Source organism: Lissotriton helveticus, chromosome 3_1 (assembly GCF_964261635.1).
Source record: "Lissotriton helveticus chromosome 3_1, aLisHel1.1, whole genome shotgun sequence".
In the NCBI taxonomy this organism is placed as follows: Eukaryota; Metazoa; Chordata; class Amphibia; order Caudata; family Salamandridae; genus Lissotriton; species Lissotriton helveticus.
Window position 1 is genome coordinate 7,194,867 of NC_136061.1, and position 19,552 is coordinate 7,214,418.

The 19,552-nt window shown below is 42.7% G+C and overlaps 1 protein-coding gene across 1 annotated transcript in view; it reads right to left on the reverse strand.

Annotated features, from left to right (window-relative positions):
• LOC144824374 (fish-egg lectin-like) overlaps positions 1 to 19,552 on the reverse strand; it is a 93,591-nt gene that overhangs the window by 41,156 nt on the left and 32,883 nt on the right. Inside the window, exon 2 of the mRNA XM_078683486.1 lies at positions 17,665 to 17,907. Within this exon, the coding sequence (XP_078539612.1) occupies positions 17,665 to 17,907 (243 nt within the window). The remainder of the gene's footprint in view (positions 1 to 17,664; positions 17,908 to 19,552) is intronic.

Genomic DNA, 19,552 nt, shown 5'->3' on the forward strand with positions numbered 1-19,552 from the left:
TCCACCAGATTTAAATAGGCAATTGTTTTTTAAGTGTTCTTGGTTAGCAAGGTACAATGACAGGGAAAACAAATGTTGCGGACCCTGGATCCGATGCGAACTCGGGATAGAGTTCAAGTGTACCTTATGTTGAGTGTCCGAGGCATTTCAAGTGTGGCTACTGGTGAGGGCGGACCCGGGACGAGGCCAACGGTTCTCCAAAGGATCTATCCGGCTCGGAGCCCCCTCGGGGTGTGAGGCGGGTGAGCGGGACAGTGTGGAGGGTTGTGGCGATCCGGGATCTGATGCAGCTCATGGGGCGAGGCGCCGTTCAGGCCGGCGGGGCGTACTACTTCTTAGCACGCCAGGTCATACCTGTGGATCTGTGAGGGGCGACGTGTTCTCGGGCAGACGGGTGCAGCACCGGGCCTCCGGTACCACTGTATGGAAGGCCTTTCTTGAGGTGCGACACGAGCCTTGATATGCAGGAGGGCAAAGCGAGACAGTCGGGTACGTTACGACGTACGGACCGTCCGAGGCTATCAGATGCGCTCCGTGCAGATTACAGCGGGAGAAGATGAGAGGTGCACAACGCGCTCCGTAGCAGGCGAGGTGACAGGAGAGCGGGCGGCCCGGCACTCAAGCTTGAGCGGGGCTCTCGGCGGCAGGGCGACCAGGCTCCGATCTGTCACGACCTTAGGAGGGGCGAAGGCACCCGGGTCACAACTCCGGCGAGGGAATAAGAACTAAAGGCCCAACAGCAGACGGGCACAGGCAGAATAGAACCCAATGGTCCTGGGGTTCCGGTCAGGGGGAAAGCTCGTGATCAAGCCCTTGGAGATTGTTTCAGGCACAAGTCTACAAAGTCCTCTCTGGTCTTTTCCTCTCCGTTCTCAGCAAGGCACCACTGCAGGCCAGTCCTTCAGGGCAGAGACCTGTTTCCTTCCTTCAGCTTCTCTTGGTCCTTCTAGTTAGGCAGAGGTACGTCGTGGACAAAACAGGATCCGATTTGTTAGGAGCAGGGCTCCTGTATTTATACTCAGTTTCTTTTGTCTTTGCAGGCCAGGGGGCCTGAGCTTTGTTCAACCCAGCTCTGGAGCACTCTGTTGACAGGAAGCTGCCGTCTTCTTTCAGGGTGCAGGGCAGGGACATCAGACGCTCTGCAGGAGGTGGAGCCAGCATTGTGGTGGTGGAGCACAACCCTATTCAGAGTCAAGGACTACTCCGCCCACCCATCCTGGTGTAAGCATCCTATTCACCACCTGGTAACCACGACTGTCCCCGGGAATTCCCCAGCCCTGTTAATCACACAAACCCAGACAGCAGATACACATCCTGGCAGAGGCGGGCTGAAATAGTTAGGCGAGCAAAGGCTAACTTTCTAAAAGTAATCTTGCTAAAGGAAGTATTTTATTATTCAGTTCAGTTCAGGCATACTAAACTCGACGTGCCACCGTGTTCCCTGAGCCTGCCGGGACTATAGCGTGTAATAATTCCGGCAGCTCACCATGGCCTAAGAGAACAGGCAGCCCTTCAATAGTGAAGAACGAAAAGGGCGGTAATTCACTATTAGGACATGCCACACACACCATGGCTTGTCCTACCTTACGCTTACAATGCACCCTGCCCGTACGCCTACCATAGGGGTGACTGATATGAAGGTTAGGGAAGGTTTAGGGACTGGCAAGTGAGGGCACTTGCGCAGTCAGCGTGACAGTACCAGACTGTACGCAGGGTCTGCAATGGCGGACCCGAGACATATTTTACGAGGCCGTTTCTGTGGGTGGTGCAACCAGCGCTGCAGGCCCACTGGCAGCATTTGTATCTACAAGCCCCGGCACTCCTCGTGCACCTTACTGGGGACTGACAGTAAACCAAATAAGCCAATCATGGAAATCAATTACGGATACACTTTACATTGGGAGCTCTTGCACTGCGGCACGGATTGGCCATGGCACAGCGACCTGAGCATTGAACACCAGCAAAACATCTGAGGCACATCAGCAAAAAGTGAAAGGGAGACTCAAACCAAGGTGCCAGGTCTAACACCAGTCTTCAATCTAACTTGGGCGAACTAAGGCAACTTTTGGGGTGTCTTAATTTTGGGGGACAGTGTTTTACTTAAACATTGAGGACAACATGTAAGTAAAGATGGAAAACAAAGTGAGGAAATCTATCCAAGAGAGCCGAGTAGAAGAGGAGGGCCTGGTCATCCATTATGAGAAGCGTGCCCAGACAGCCGAGTGCATCTTTTGTTGCAGTACAAAGGCTGGCTGGGGCTAACGAGGACTGCAACCAAAGCCACTTGTCGCTGCTCTTTTTGTCACTGAGTCTTCTGCATATCCAAAGGCAGGTGCCAAAAATGCACTTTTACATTGGCATCACCCACCCTGGCACCCAGCCTCTCCACTACAAACGAGCGACAGCTTCAGAACACAGGGGGCATAATTCAACCCACGTGCACAAACAACTATAAAGTACCAGTTTGATCACGCTGTTTTTATACAAAGAAGATAATCCAAAGTTGTGTAGTATCATTCCTCCTCAGGCGAGTGTCGCTGAGGGAAGAAGCTGTTTTGGCCAGTGGACATGTTGGCACATCACTATGACAGTAACCCTGGGCGAAGCACTACGCTACGCTCGCGCAGTTTGCGAAGTTTGCGCAATTTCGCACTACGCGAGCTGCACGTAGTACAGTGCGAACACGCGTAGTGCAGCGGTCATTTTTTGCTTGTTCGCGGTCCTCAACATCATATTCGCGACCGCGAGCAAGCAAAATTACATCCCGGCGAGACTCTCAACGCGGGTAGGTCAGGTTTCTGGATGTATGACGTTACAACGCATACTTTTACAACACCTACCTTTACATCGCAAGTTTTACAACGCATACCTTTACAACGCATAGTGCTTTTAGGCGCTGGATAGTGAATAGTTTAATTTACTATTCCAACTCCAGTCCCCGTGGATAGTAGGGAAGGTGTTGGATAGTACATTAAACCTATTCCCTATCCTAGAGCGCCCCCCAGCGCTATGCGTTGTAATAGTTTGCATTGTAAAAGTTGCGTCGTAAAGGCACTGCGTGGTAAAAGTTGCGTTGTAAAGGATGTTTACCCAGGTTTCTCATTGGGAGTGGTCGTGCATGCTCACGACCGCTCGCAATGAGAAAGTACCAGTTCGCGTTGAGAAAGCTGTCGCTCGAGTAAAAATCTACTCGAGCAGCAGAAAACTACAGCTCGCACTGTGCAAGATGCTGTTTTCAATGATTGCACAGTGCCCGATGCTTGTTCGCACTGTGCAATCATTAAAAATGCATCTTGCACAGTGCAAACATGCTACTATGCAGCTCACGTAGTGCTACGTGAAGTTCGCGTAGTGCACTTCGCGTAGCTTCGCGTAGCGCTACTTCGTGAACTACGCCCACCCTTATATGACAGTCTCAGTGACTGCCACTACTACAGGCAGGAAGGACATGTTTGCAACACTTGCACTACAACGTGCAGCTGGCCAATAAACCACACACTGTTGGAAGCAAAGTCAAGTCAAGTCTTTTTTTTTATTTAATGAGCACAGCGCCGTCTTCACGGACACCGTACTATGCAATGCAATAGGTGTTGCTTTTGGGATTGTAAATACCAATGGCTTTACATTTTATATAAGGCATTGCCATTTACAATACCATTAGCTCCAAAATTTGCAGTTCCGAGACCTATTGCATTGGAAATGCTTGTTCCTTCTTTTGTAAATATACTTCCCCCGTGAGCGCATGATCCCTCAAGCGCCACTTTTCCTCTCTCCCGGTGCCCTGTGACCCCACTGGTTCTCTCACCACCCAGCAGTGTTATCCTGCTTCACTCGGCCTTCCCCTTCCCTAGTTTTCCCTTTTTTTATCAGCTTCCGGCAGCTCCTGTGTACGGCTCTCCTCAGCTAGCCTCAAGAGCCTGGAGGCACCACTGACCTGCATCTGTTCTCTCTCTTTCTGATAATATCTGCATTTATGAACTGGGTCATGTCTGGAGGAATTTAACCTTCTCCTTGCAAGTGAGCAGTGAGTATGCCTTAGATCACTTTTTCTGTCCGTATTCCTTCATCTTAGGACACAGATGTTATTTTTTCTTCTCTCTATAGTTCAGCCTTTCTACAACAATAATTTTCTATGTTGTTAATATTTAGTAAATTGTCTGTTTTCAACTCAAGTAAAATGAGAAGAGTGGTCTTAAGAGGCTGGCTGTTTCAAAACCTTCAGTAAATTAAGAGCCTTAGGAAGCTGACTCCTCTGTGAAAGGCCAGGAAGGGCCTTCTAGGCAGGAGTCTGCCTGGGATCAACCAGTTATAGTGCTGGATCTAATTCAGTCCACTGTTTGGGCATTGATGCAGGATAGATTAATTCACTCAAATGTCACCTCCTTTCAAAAGCTAATACAATATTTACCCCCTTACCCAAGACAAGACTTTCAAGTGCCTAAGGGACGTTGGGACCAATCTGCAAAGCAGGCAAATGCCTCTCCTAAAAAGCGAATGGCTGAGGCGTCTCAGTCCCAGGGGTCTTCTATATCCTTGTCCTAGTCTCCCTATGATTGTTCTCCCTCACAAATGAGAAAGGTCTTTCTCTGAATCCATACACACCACAGATAATCACTCAGATTCTGATAATTCTTACTCTGTCAATCCTCATGATTCAGATGATGATAATGCAGAGGACATAATCCCGCCCCAGGTCCCAGACAAGGTTCCGGCACCGCCGTCTGAGGCCCTCCCGGCTCAGGTGGCCTCTCCATATTTTCTTGACGCAGATATAATTCCTCATCTTACATCATGCGAAGGGACCCCGTCTGCTCCTTTTGCTGCAGTCCTTGCTCACTGGATTCGAAAGTCCATGGGAAAATTGAATCACAATAAACTGCGAGCAGAGTGTCCCAGACCTCCTCTCACTCATAAATTGGCATCTACCCTAGACATCGACTCAGCTATGGCTGCCTTCCTTTCTAAAAAAGGAAAACATCTCAAAAAAGGAACTGATAAAGTGTTTAGTCACTGCCAGGATAAATGAGTAGATAACCTGGGTCTTTTGACACAAATTTTAGAAATATCAGAAGATGCTTATAGGCACTCCTGTCAATATGCCTCTTCTCAGAGGTTGGAGCCAACCGGCTACCTGTCTCTTGGGCAACGCCAATGCTGCTCTATCAGTGGAGAGGAAGAAACCTATCCTCATGAGAATAGATCCTGAGCTGGTGGACATATCACAGAAGGAGCGTGGTTCTGAAGCTGAAGGTCATCTCTTTGGTGGTCCCTTTGATAAGGACACATCTGCCGACGTACAAACCTTCACCTCTGGACCGGGCACAACAAAATCTCAAGAAAGTCTTTCACAGAGCTGTACGTGGAAGAGCTCGCTCCAATGGCAATTCTCAACATAGCTCATGCAGACCATCCTTTTATGCCCCCAGACGTGGGCACACATCTGGATTCAGTGAAAAAACATGATATGATCCTATCTAGCTGCAAAAAGGGACCAACTACAGAGGCCGTTAATTGTTGCTGTTTTTTTACCGTTATATTTTATTTATCACAGAGGTGATTTTTAATGGGGTAGAGGAAGATCATGTGCAAATACAGGTAGGTCATGTTGTTTTAAATCGTGTTTCTCCAAGAAAGCTGATGTCTTTCTAAACAACTGTGGACAAATTACTTCAGACCAGTGGGTTTTATAAAAATTCATGAATATGAGATGGAATTTCATTTCATTTTATTCCAACCGGTCCCTCCTAATCAAATGAAGTTCTGTTCCGAAGAATCTGATCTAATAGCTCAAGAGGTTCTAGATTTGTTATTCAAGGGAGGAATAAATAAAGTCCCATCACACTACCAGGGGTTCCTCAGCAATCTCTACCTATGAAAAGAAAGCAAACAAAGGGTTTCAACAAGTAATAAACCTCAGATCCCTGAACCGTTTTGTTTTGTACAGACATTTCAAGATGGAAGGGATATATTGCCGTAGAGGCTCCCTTCAGGGGAACAATTAGATGATAAAAATAGATCTCAAGGATGCTTCTCTATCCATTCATCATTTACATTCTCGTTGCCAACAATTTCGGCCTGTCTTCAGCCTTCTACTGTTTCTCCAAACTCCTGAAGCCAGTGGTAGCCTTGTTACGTCTTCTTGGAGTATGATTAATTATATATCAGTACGATATGTTAATAATGGTCAATTCCAGGAAATTGCTACAAACACAGACAGTGTGGGCAGTATCTCTTCTCCAGAATCTAGGGTTTGTAATACATCAAAGGAAATCAATTCTAAGTCCATCTGAGATAATTCAGTTGTTAGTTCTCTTTATAGACTGCAAGAAGTCAGCTCTTTTTCTTCCTCTGCAGAAGATCAAAGGAATCAAAACAAAGTTTTATTCTGTTCTAAACCTAAATACGCATTCTCTACGCACACTTGTAAGAATTGTGGGCCTTCTTTCAGCATCCATTCAAGCAATATTTCCAGCTCCTTTTCATTATTGAGCGCCCCAACGCCCCAGGGCTCATCATCTTCAAAGGAGCCTCCCTTACTCAATGTTAGTTTCCCTTTCAGCAGATGCACAGGACGAGCCAAAGTGGTGGCTTTTTCAGAATGAGGTCTGGAATGGTAGATCCATTTTTGGCCAGGCCCCAGATATCATGTTAGAATCCGACACCAGATGATCAGGCCGGAAATCATGGTGCGGAAATGTTGGAGCTGGAGGAAAATGGTCCCCAGAAGAAATGCAACATAATATAAACTGTTTATAGCTGCATGCACAGTCCACTGCTGTAAAAAGCCTATCTCTGTCAATAGTAAAGTGCTGTATTCTTCTGGCCTTCACAAGTGTGGTTCCCTCAACTTCTAGAACTCTCTGTGGACTTCCCGAGAATAATTCTGACATTTCCCAAGTCACTATTGTCCCCTAAAGGTCATCTTCATGATTTGATTATCAAAGGACAATTGCATCTGATGACCTAGAAAATGTAAGGCCAGCCTGGAATGTCTCAGGACTTTGGTCACGCGCAGTGTCAGTTATCAAGGATTCCTGGACTCTTTCCATTCAAACCAGTGATAAATACGCCTGGGCTTCCTGGGTTAGCTGGTGTGTGAAGCGAAATATTATTCCCATTTGTGCATCTCGTGTAGACATGGTCAATTTCCTTGCTACCCTTTTTGGTGGATGGGAAAACCTACAGAACAGTCAGTTCTAGCTGCTTAGCTTTTTCTTCAGGACTTGTTCTTTTCAAAGAAGAACCAGCAGGTAAACATTTTTGGTAAGTAGAGCTCTAAAATCAATCAGACTCATAAATCCCCCAAAATCCAAATAGTAATCTCTTTGGCATGTGGAGATGGCATTGTATCACTTTCTTTCTTGGCCTCATATTGAATTCCTTTCTTTGAAACAATTGTCTACAGAATTAACAATGCTCTTGAGTTTGCTCTCTTTCAGAAAAGTTTCTGATGTTAAAGCTTTTGATGTTGATAATAAATCATTCTATCCACAGGGGATAGCATTTTATCTTACTAGACGTACACACTCAAATTCATCCTACCTTTTTCACCCTGCTTTCCGTGAATGCGAGAAGTTATGTGTCGTCTCTTGCCTTCATTGTTATGAATCCCAGACTGCTGCTTTTCGCACTACTGCACTATCCCAACTGCTAATATCTTTCAAGAAACCTGTGTCTCCTTCTACTTTGGCCTGGTGGGTTAGATGGATCATGGCGGAGGCGGGCATAGACATTACCTTGTTCGGCTCCCATTCAGACAGAAGATCTATGGCCTCAAAATCCTTTATTTCATCACGCCATCTGGAAGATATCCTTAGCTCCGCAGATTGATCGAGAGCGTTCACTTTCTGAACATTTTTTTTAAAACAATTGATCATGTTTCTTCTAATGTTATTGCACAGCTTTAAACTTGTCATAATCGAGCCTCCAGTCTTGTAATAGTCTTGTAATAGAATGTAAATCTACCCAACTAACCTGACAGAAGGTTTGGAATCTGTTAAAGACACAGAGGTGAAACTTATCACTCCCTTCTCTCACAAATAGTTAACAATACTTTTATCTTCTGCAGTTGGCGGATCCAATGTTGTCTTAGATGGTGGCCTTTTCAGGTGGATACTTTTCTACGGTCGAATGTTTCAAGTTTATTGCTTATATTACGAGTCAAGGCATGTCTAAGATGGACTGCTTGGATTGCGCTGATATTGTAAAGAGGAGGATGGTTGCTGCTTACCAGGCATAATTACACCAAATGCTTTCACTGATTGGAAAATAACACATGAGGTCACAGCTGATCTAGAAAGCTGACTTCCTTCATATCTTTGCTTATATTCTTTCTTCCATGGCAGTGGTTCCCAAACTTTTGACTCCTGAGGACCCCCACTGAATCACTACTGGAAGTCGGGGACCCCCAAGCAATTTGTACAATTTAAATTTCTTTTTAAAAAATGCCCTTTGAAGCAGAGGCAATTTCAAGAGGGAGACAGCCTGAATTGGGGTCTAATGGCATGGACATGTATGCATACAGCAGTGTATTATTTAGTGGTACCCAAGGGCTTGTGGAAAGTGAGCAATCAGACAGCAGCACAAAAATCCTACTGCTGATCCTGGCTGCATCTATTTTTACCTGCCTGCCAAGTAACGTTAACCTATACACATGTGTCTTTCAACGTTTTATTGCTTTTATTGTATTGCCTCTATTTTCATTGTTGTGTCTGTGACTGCTGTTGTCTGTCTTCCCCCGCTGCCTGTACCTGGTCCGTGCCCCTTTTTCTTCCCTCTGTTCCCCTTGCTGTCCCCGTGCTCTCTCTCCCCGTTCTTTCCTTCTGTGCCCCTTGCTGCCCCGTGTCTCTGCCCGGTTTTCCCTTCTGTTCCCCTCGCTGCCCCGTGCCTCTCAGCCCGTTCTGCCTTCTATTCTTAGCTGCCCCTATATTTCTGTATTCTGTATTTTTCCTCTGTGCCATTCATTTTTTGTGCCCGTCTGCCTTCTGTGCCACTAGTTTTTCCTTTGTTTTTGTGCCCCTTTTGCCTTCTGTTCCACTTGTTTTTCCCTCAATTTTTTTGCCTTTATTCACTCTGTTCCACTCGTTTTTTGTGCCTTTCTGCCCTCTGTTCCTTTCATTTTTCCCTCGTTTTTGTGCCTTTCTGCCCTCTGTGCCACTCTTTTTTCCCTCATTTTTTGTGCCTTTCTGCCCTCTGTTCCACTTGTTTTTCCCTCATTTTTTGTGCCCTTCTGCCCTCTGTTCCACTCGTTTTTTGTGCCTTTCTGCCCTGTGTTCCACTCATTTTTCCCTCGTTTTTTTGTGCCCTTCTGCCCTCTGTTCCAATCGTTTTTTGTGCCTTTCTGCCCTCTATTCCACTCGTTTTCCCCTCGTTTTTGTGTCCTTCTGCCCTCTGTTGCACTTGTTTTTTGTACCTTCCTGTCCTCTGTTCCACTCGTTTTTTGTGCCTTTCTGCCCTCTGTTCCACTCATTTTCCCCTTATTTTTTGTGCCCCTCTGCCCTCTCTTCCGCTTGTTTTTTTGTGCCTTTCTGCCCTCTGTTCCACTCGTTCTTTGTGCCTTTCTGCCCTCTGTTCCACTAATTTTTCCCTCGTTTTTGTGCCCTTCTGCCCTCTGTTCCACTCATTTTTTGTGTCTTTCTGCCCTCTGTTCCACTTTGTTTTCCCCTCGTTTTTTGTGCCCTTCTGCCCTCTGTTCCATTGTTTTTTTGTGACTTTCTGCCTTCTGTTCCACTCAATTTTTGTCTTTCTGCCCTCTGTTCCACTAATTTTTCCCTTGTTTTTTGTGCCCTTCTGCCTTCTGTTCCACTTGTTTTTCGTGCCTTTCTGCCCTCTGTTTCACTTCGTTTTCCCCTCGTTTTTTGTGCCCCTCTGCCCTCTCTGCCGCTCGTTTTTTTGTGCCTTTCTGCCCTCTGTTCCACTCGTTCTTTGTGCCTTTCTGCCCTCTGTTCCACAAATTTTTCCCTCGTTTTTGTGCCCTTCTGCCCTCTGTTCCACTCATTTTTTGTGTCTTTCTGCCCTCTGTTCCACTTTGTTTTCCCCTCGTTTTTTGTGCCCTTCTGCCCTCTGTTCCATTGTTTTTTTGTGACTTTCTGCCTTCTGTTCCACTCAATTTTTGTCTTTCTGCCCTCTGTTCCACTAATTTTTCCCTTGTTTTTTGTGCCCTTCTGCCTTCTGTTCCACTTGTTTTTCGTGCCTTTCTGCCCTCTGTTTCACTTCGTTTTCCCCTCGTTTTTTGTGCCCCTCTGCCCTCTCTGCCGCTCGTTTTTTTGTGCCCTTCTGCCCTCTGTTCCACTCATTATTTGTGTCTTTCTGCCCTCTGTTCCACTTTGTTTTCCCCTCGTTTTTTGTGCCCTTCTGCCCTATGTTCCATTGTTTTTTTGTGACTTTCTGCCTTCTGTTCCACTCGTTTTTTGTCTTTCTGCCCTCTGTTCGACTAATTTTTCCCTTGTTTTTTGTGCCCTTCTGCCTTCTGTTCCACTTGTTTTTCGTGCCTTTCTGCCCTCTGTTTCACTTCGTTTTCCCCTCGTTTTTTGTGCCCTACTACCCTCTGTTCCACTTGTTTTTTTTGGCCCTTCTGTCTTCTGTGCCACTCCTGTTTTCCTTGTTTTTGTGCCCCTTTTGCCTTCTGTTCCGCTCGTTTCCCCAGCCGCTGTGCCCTCTGCGGCCCTGCCCCCCTGACTTCCCACTGCCCATTCGCTGCCCCCGCCTCCCAATTATTGTTGTGGTCTCGCTGCCCTTGCGCCAACATTCACAGCTCTTGTGTGCTGTGAGGACGCATTGGTGTTTCATTTTTCACTACGACAGGCACTGGAGTCCTGCGGACCCCCTGGGAATGTCTCACGGACCCCTAGGGGTCCGCGGACCACAGTCTGTTTCATGGTATGTTATATTTCACCTTGCTGCAAGAGCTACAAGTCAATACGTTTAGTCATAATTAGGCTGTGGTGTTTTAGGTTTAAACCTATAATAACTGATAAAACCCCACTGAAAGAAAAATAGCCCTCACCGGTGAAAACATATAAACACTGAAAAAACACCTGCACAACCACAAACTAAATGCCATTCAAAGAAAGGAAAAAGAAAGTGAAAGAGTAATTTTGTTCTTACTGAAGGGGTCAATAAAATGTAACTTTGTTATACAAGCTAGCAGTAAGAAAGACTTGCTAACCTAATTCTGCTTGAGTTTTGTTCTTTAGGGATACCACTTAAATATTGTTTCTTCTTCCTTTTATTTTTTTCAGTTTTATGGCCTTTGGTCTAAAGATGCAGGGTTTAGTTTCACGTTTTAGGTTTAGTTAATTATTTTATAAACTGTGGAGAATCAGGACATGTCAAACTCACATTTGATATTTTGGCTGCATTTGATTCTTTCACCGATAGGTAAAATGGCTAGTTTCATAAAAATCTTTCCTAATATGTGTCATCACATTTACCCACAGAGAATGGGTAAAAACCCTTAATACATCAGACCATAGTTTCTTGTGGGTCAGTATTGATAGTAGGTGAATTGCAAACACCTCAGGCTTTAAACATTAAATGCAAGGTATAGTGACAAGTATATATATCACCAAGCATCTGGGATAGTGTTGAAAACGTGACACCAGACTTTTGGAAAACATGGAACGCATTGTCACTTATTATGCTCTGCAAAAAAGGTTTTTTCCAAGTTCAACAAAGATTGGAGTGATATTGTTTGTATTTGTAGTGATTCAGCTACGTATATAAAAAATTTGTGTGATGACCTGTCAAAATTGATACCCGAGCTTAAGTGATTCCCTGTAGGAGATCCTTGCCACTTGTTAGATGGTATGCTGAAAGCATCTTTATAATCTTCAGAGTTAATGAGGGATGCTATTGACTTTTTAGTCCATTCGGGTGCACTGTTTGCTTATGCCCAGGAACTAAAATGCAAATATTTATCATTTCGAGCTTTATGTGGCATCAAAGAAAGAGTCATCCCAACTGTGCCCCTTAACTGACGGTTCTCAGCCCAAGGGGCTATGAATGCTGAGAGGACCTTTTCACAGAAATTTACATGGGAAGGAAAGCGCGAGCGCACATGACCAAAGACTCACTGAAGAAGTATTGTATGGTGTACTACAATAAGATTAATTTGCAAAAATCTCTTTGGACGTCATATACACTATACGTACACTGTCTATATACCATGTTCTTTCAGTGCAGAAAGCAAGCAATGATAAAAGCAAAAAGTTCCATAAACACCGGAAAAACACTTTTTATGTTATTTTTAGTGGCGTGAAAATATGTAACCACTGATAACAACTGCTTTTTAAGATATTGAAAACACTGAAAAAAAACCTCCAGAATTTACCAAGAATAGAAACTGAAAACAGGACAGCCTAGTCATAATCTTCGCCTCTGTGTCTTTAATAGAATCCAAACCTCCTGTCAATTTAGTGGGGGAGATTTACAATATGTGTGAGTTAATCATCGACTTGTGACATTTGTATGCACCTTGAAGTTTGAGTGTTATGTGATATGTGATGGTGATGTAAAACCTGGGGTCATATTATCAACAAATAGTGATATTAGCGAAGTAGGGTTAGCGGCAAATTTTTTATCACTGTGTATTTCCGTATTTTATCGCTGAGATAACGTGCTATTAGCTACGTTTATCTCAAAAGCAATAAAATCCTGGGCGATAGAGACAAAATCCGTGAATATCGCTGAGAATACAGCAATATTCACACATTATTGCTAACAGGGTCTTATCCATTATATCCACCTCCTATTGGATATAATGGCTACGAACTGGTCTGAGCAAGTGTTAGATTTTGGAGATATTCACGCTTAGCGCGAATATTTCCATCGCTACGCCTGTGTTGGTAATAGGCTATAGGGATGTTAGCAACTGCTTTCAGTCGCTAACAGGTTAGGTACGCCCACTTTGCATGTCATTAGCAATAAATATCGCTGACTTGCAAAGTGGGCCCCAAACCGCTCGCTTTTGCCTACAAGCTGTCGCTAACTGCTGTTAGCGACAGCTTGCTAATAGGGCGATAGTATTATTGCCGCTTAGCGGCCGAAAACGGCTGCTAAAGTGGTGAAAATTGCCTATCGCCCTCCTTGAAAATATGCCCCCGGATTCCTTAATGAGTCACAAAAGCAAGATTTTGCACTAGGAAGAGATCAGTTGGAGTCACACTTCAGCCGCTGTTGGTGGCATGACCTCCTAAATTAAAAATTGGGTAGTCATACAGTGTATTCGTGGATCATGTACTTAACATACAGACCTTCTCTGAGATCTAAGATTTGGACTGGTTAAGAGGTCCCTACTCAGAGTGATCTATAAATACATTTACAACTTCATTGGCTAATATTCAAGAAAGATTACATCATGGTCCACTAAACCTAGGTTGACCATGTGACTCCATGTCACCAGCTTTCTACTCCTCCACTCTCCTCTTGTATGTCTGAATGTATTAGTACTTGTAGCTGAGTTGGTTTTATGGTTCTGAAATATAAAATTTTATAAAATGTACATATTGTGGGGGAGAAAAATGGGACAGAGGGTAAAAATCATTCCAGAGTGAGCTATGAACGAAACTACGGTTAAAAACATCGTTGATCAGAATTTACTGTTGATCATTGGGCATCACGGTTCGTAGACTTAGAGAAAGCCACCTTGGGCCCCCGCGGGGGTGACATCCGCAAAATCCTGAATGTCCAGTATGTTCGTGCAGACGTGTGCCTTTTATTTCACCCCTCCAACGCGGTGTATGGTCATGTTTTAAGAATGTCCCCCTACCCCTTAGATCGCCCCCGACTTGTTCCGCTTGCCTGGAGCTAGGGCCCAACAAACACCATGAAGTCTACAAACCGTGATGCCCAATGATCCAGGGTAAATTCTGATCAACAATGTTTTTAACCGTTGTTTCATTCATAGCTCACTCTGGAATGATTGTTACCCTCTGCACCATTTTTCTCCCCCACAGGATTCAGGCCCCCACCGTTTTTTGTCCTGATGAATACCCCAGCCTAAGGGTTTCAGTTTCCCTAGAACAATAGGGGTCGAAACGTCAACGATCTTCCTCATTCTACCACATCCGCCCACATTATGATAATGATCTAAGTGGTCATTTTGTGAGACTGTGTAACAACGTTGATTGCCATTTATGTACTGAATGTGGCTGAACATAAGAGCCAACATGCTGTGTATTTTTGTGGTTTAAATTCGGGTCCTACTGACCAGTTTTATATCACCATTTTTGTTCACCAATCCCCACGTATCCTTGCACTTTCCACCCGTCCTCCCTGGGGCACTGCTTCTTGGTCAATATGTGATGAATATTGAACCTAACAATTAAAATGTAATGTTTGAACACACATTGTGTTTTGTGGATTCTATGTGAATGGTAACATTGTAATCCTATATATTGCTTTGAAAGTATTCTTTCTAAATTTTACATTTATCTTCTCTGTCTCTTCTAAAGGTTCCACACTGGGACCACTGGTATTTAGAACCCAGGTCCCAGTGACTGTTTTGGGTATACGCCTCTTTTGTACCACGATTCAGAAAAGGGGGTGGTGATGGACAGAGCATCTGAATTAAACAGAACACTCATACCCAGTCAAAAGATCAGGGCTTGATCCATCACCGTTTTTTAGCTCACTGCACCACAACAGCTAGTCAAAGCCTCATCCCTTGAGGGCACTTTCTAAGCATAAATATGGCATCCTTGGCACTCGAAACCTCGGATCACGATGAAACTGTAGAAAGGACCAAAGAAGCACTACCCTGATATCCACTGGATTTGGCAACAGAGGCGGCCCTGATTGCTGGACTGCACCTGATGCACCTTGGGCTACCAAAGACAGGACTGTGCCTGTGGCCCCTGGCGAGTGAAAATATCTCTCCTGAGCCAAACCGAAGAAGTAACTCTAAGGGTCAGTGGGCTGCCCTTCTGGAACCAGCACCAGGGCAATCAACACTGAAGTAGCCAATTCCGGCAAGTCAGCAGCAACTTTCTGTTAATTTCCTCTGGCTGACACTGGGCACCACAAAAGACTGAGCCTTGATAGCCAACAGTTTCACCCAAGTCTGCTCAACACGGGAGTGACTTCTGAGACCAGATTGGTCGCCAAGAGGGACACCAGCCTTCACCAATGGATGCGGCTGGACCTACTTTGTACAGAGATTGGTAGTCCAGCCGCAGCTGGTTTTCTACTGGTTCAAAGAGGTCTTTGAGGAACGCCAACCCCTGTTGCCAAAGTCGCCCTACCTTATCTGTGGACCGAGGAATAACCACAAAGACATCCCCCTCGACCGCACAGCCCTAGAGCCTTTTTGACAATCCTAAGCATTCTGCATCCTCAGCCTCAGAATCACTCCATTAAAGTCTACGGCAATCTTGAAGTAAAATATGGAACTGGATTTAAATTTGCCTTGGTGATCAGGTGACTGTTCAAATTCTTCTTAGTGGCCTCACTGACCTTGTCCATGTCAGATCTATTAACCCCATTCGGGCCAGAGTAGGCAAACACAACTCTTTAAAACTTTTCAAAAGTTTCTAAACTTTACAGTTTCCAATGCTTGTTTGCACTTTGGACTCAAAAGCTGGGATTTACATTTTACTTTAAATGCTATAGTTGTGGAACTCTCTGGTGGACGTTGCTCATCTTTGTGTCTATGAATTCGTAAAAATATGATTTATATTTATACATTTGTGTCAGATTTCTTTTGTGTTGTGTGGCCTTCTTATTTTATTGTTTGGTGCTTCTGTATAATTTACACTAGTTCCTTTGTTTAAGTCTCACTGCTCAAAGCCACAGCTACTAAGGGTTGATCTAAATATTTTACAAATTATTTACTAGACCCAAGACAGTTTTGCGAGTGTATTACACAGTTTGGCTTCACATCCTTGCCACATAGGACACCACAGTTCTCATAGTGAGATTTAGGCTAAGATTAATAAGAATAATATTAGTAAGAATTAGAGTAAGAATAAAGTTACAATTATAGTAGGAATACAAGTTAGAGTAAGAATTTGAATTAGAGTAGGACTAAGTGTAAAAGTAAGAAAAGAATAATAGTAAGATTAAGAGTAGAAGTACAATTGAGAATAAGCATACTAATAAACTGAATAAGAATATTAAGAATATAGTGAGAATATGAATAAGAATAATAGTGAGATCAAGATTAAGGAAAAGAAACAATAAGAATAAGAACAATAATAAAAATAAAAATAAGAATATTAGTAAAAATAAGAAAAATACTCAGAGTAAGAATAAGAATGATAAGAATCATATTAAGATTAGATTAACACTAAGCATAAATATAAGAGTAGGAGGAAAAATAAGAATACGAGTAAGAATAACAATATGAAAATGAATAATAAGAATGACAGTAAGATTAAGAATAAGATTAAGAATAAGAAGAATATTAAGAAGAATAAGAAGAAGAATGAGTGAGAGTACGAATAAGAGTAAAAATAATAATAATTGTAAGAGTAAGACAAATAGTAATAGTAAGAATAAGAAAAGGAATATGATTTAGTGTTCAATATATATTTAAAGTAAAACTACACTATGACTATGACTAACTAGAATATGAGTAAGGGTGAAAATATTAAGAATAATAGTACCATTAAGTTTACGCATATTAATAAGAGTAAGAGTAAGAATAAACAGAATAAGAATACAATATTAAGAATATTAGTAAGATTAAGAATAAGAATAATAGTAAGATTAAGATTAAAACTAAGCACAAACATAAGAGTAGGAGTAGGAATAAGAATAAGAGTAAGACGAAGATTAAGAGTAAGACTAAAAAGAATAAGAATATTAAGAATAATATTCAGAATATGAATAAGAGTATGAATAAGAATAATAAGAGCAACAGTAAGATTATGAATATGAATAATAAGAATACAAATAGGAATAAGAAAAAGATTAAGAATAAGAATAGAAAAAATAAAAAGAATAATGGGAATAAGATTAAGAGTAATAATAATAATAATAATAGTAAGAATAACAGTAAGACAAATACTAATAGTAAGAATGAGAATTGGAAAAAGAGTATTAGAGTTAAAGTTAGATTTAGAGGAAAACTAAGTCTAAAAAGAATAAGTAAGAGTAAAAAAAAGATATTAAGAATAACAGTAAGATTAAGATTAAATATAATAATAAGAGTAGGAGGATGACTAAGTGGAAGGGTAAGAATAAACAGAATACAAATAAGAATAAAACTAATAAAAGTAAGAGTAGGAATAAGAACAAGATTATCAAGGATAATATTAAGAATAATAGTGAGAATAAGAATAAGAATAAGAAGAATAACAGTAAGAGTAAGATTACGAATAGGAAAAGGAATATGAGTTAGAGTTCAAGTTAGATTTAGCGTAAGACTAAGAATAAAAAGAATAAGATTAAGATCAAGACTGCAAATCAGAATAGGAAACAGAATAAGAGTAAACATTTGGATAGTACCTTTTATCGAGAGATTCATACTGAGCTTCTATTCTTTCTAAGGTTTACAAATAGCATGTGTAACATTAATCAATTTTAATATAATCAAATTATTCACGCCAGAAAAATAAAAGGTTGAGTTTGTCACGCTGAAAATTGAGTCTGCGACCAGCAGATGACTACATGTCTTAAGGGGTTCTGATCATTGAAAATAAATGTAAATAATGATCCACCAACCTCCCTGGGTCTTGACCCAGTCTCCACTAATCATCTTGAAGGGATAGTTATAGGCGCTGACACCCCACACTCCACCTGCACCAACAGTGATATGGAGGAATTTTCCCTGGAGCTTAGTCCAGAAAAAATTGTTCAGGATGGAAACAATTCCAGCTTCATTCCTTCCGAACACCTGGCCATTGCCGGCATCAATCTGCACCAGGGAACCACTGATTTGATCACACTTCAGAGATACAACAGCACCTACAGGGTGAGAAGAGGAAGAGGACACCTGAGCACTGAAATTATAGACAAAGGACACATGTTCTGCCTATTGTTACCAATTCTTTAAAATAGACATCGAGTTAGATTTGGCTCCACCCAGACGAGTAGTACTGCCTCACTTCATGCTATTATCTGTTGGTGTAACATTCCTCTTCCTAAAGAGCGCTTGCGTTATTGAGGAACTAATATCCACGTGCAAACTCCACTCATTCATTACACACCCAAATTCTATACCTCTTACATGCATTTTAAGCAGAAAGCAATCTGTTTCTATTTTGCTTTTTTGTAACAAAAAGCATTTTAAAATGTTCTAACAACACCATTAAACTGCATCATCACCACAATACCAAAATTACTGCCTGTGGCCTCCTGGGAGGAAAGGCCTGAGGGGGCTGAGCTGTGAGCTGTGCTGTGTTATGGGGTTTCAGGGATGTCTGAGACATCTAGCTCCTCAGTTTCTATATCTAGACGTGGACACCACTACGGTCTATGGCTATTAGGTTCTTCATGTTTTTTCTGACTTACTTGTATTCAGTGTCTTTCTTCTCTTTCACAGGAATTGGTCCCACCTTTAAGGCCAATGATGAAGAGGGTATGACGTACAAAACAGATCCCCCTCAGTTTGCATCTATCCAACTGCTGTTGATGTACCGTAAACGTGAGCAGATACCTGCATGAAAGGGTGTGATATTTACAAAGTGACATTAGGCCACGCAAAGAGGCTGAACACCGCTTTGGGAATATGGAGCAGGGGACTGCGACACTGAAGCCTCCTAATACGTGAGACTCCGGTGGCGCAATGCCCATGTCAATATGCACCCTCAGGCACAAAGGGGAAAATAGTGTCAACAGATGTTAGTGTAGGTGTGTACATTATTTAAGAAGCGCACTGAACACCATGGGGTGAGGTAGAATGGGGTTTCATCACAGGTATCATGATATTTACTACAGATGTACAACCGTGTCTTTGTAAGTGCAACCATAAATTGGATGAATGTCACTGATAGAAAAGGGAGTTGGTAATTTCTCAAAAAATGTGACATTTTCAAACTTCCATGTAGATCCTGCCCCATTTCTCCCAATCCTCTGAAAAAAAGAAAGTCATATGATTCACTGAGATCGGGGCATCTTCTGGGTTCCTTCATTACCATCTGTACTGCTGTGGCACATTTGAAGTTTAAATGATGGGCGTGCTGAGGCTCGTAAGTTTTTTTTCTTGAACTGCCCTAGTGTAGTTGAAGTAATAAACATATGTTGCCCTTATCTAGATTCCCAGATTGATTCGGTGGATTTGCAAAATCCCATTTACACGCCATTACCCAAATTGCCCTGCATTACTTTTTGCACATGCATCAGTTCATGTCACGAGTGAGGCTAGAAGACTACCCTTACAAAGCTGGATACAGCAGGAGCGATGCCAAAGTAAACTTCTCCCCTCCTCCTTAGCGTCCACACCCACAAGTTAGTATATACACACTCGTCAGATGAGACCCCAACGGGGGAAAGGGAAAAAATGGAGAAATAAACCAAAACACAGTGGCAGCCAGAAACCATCTACAGCTTGGGTTGAAGGTAAGGTAGACTTCTCTCTACAGTCTGTATCAGGTACCTTAAATATGAGACA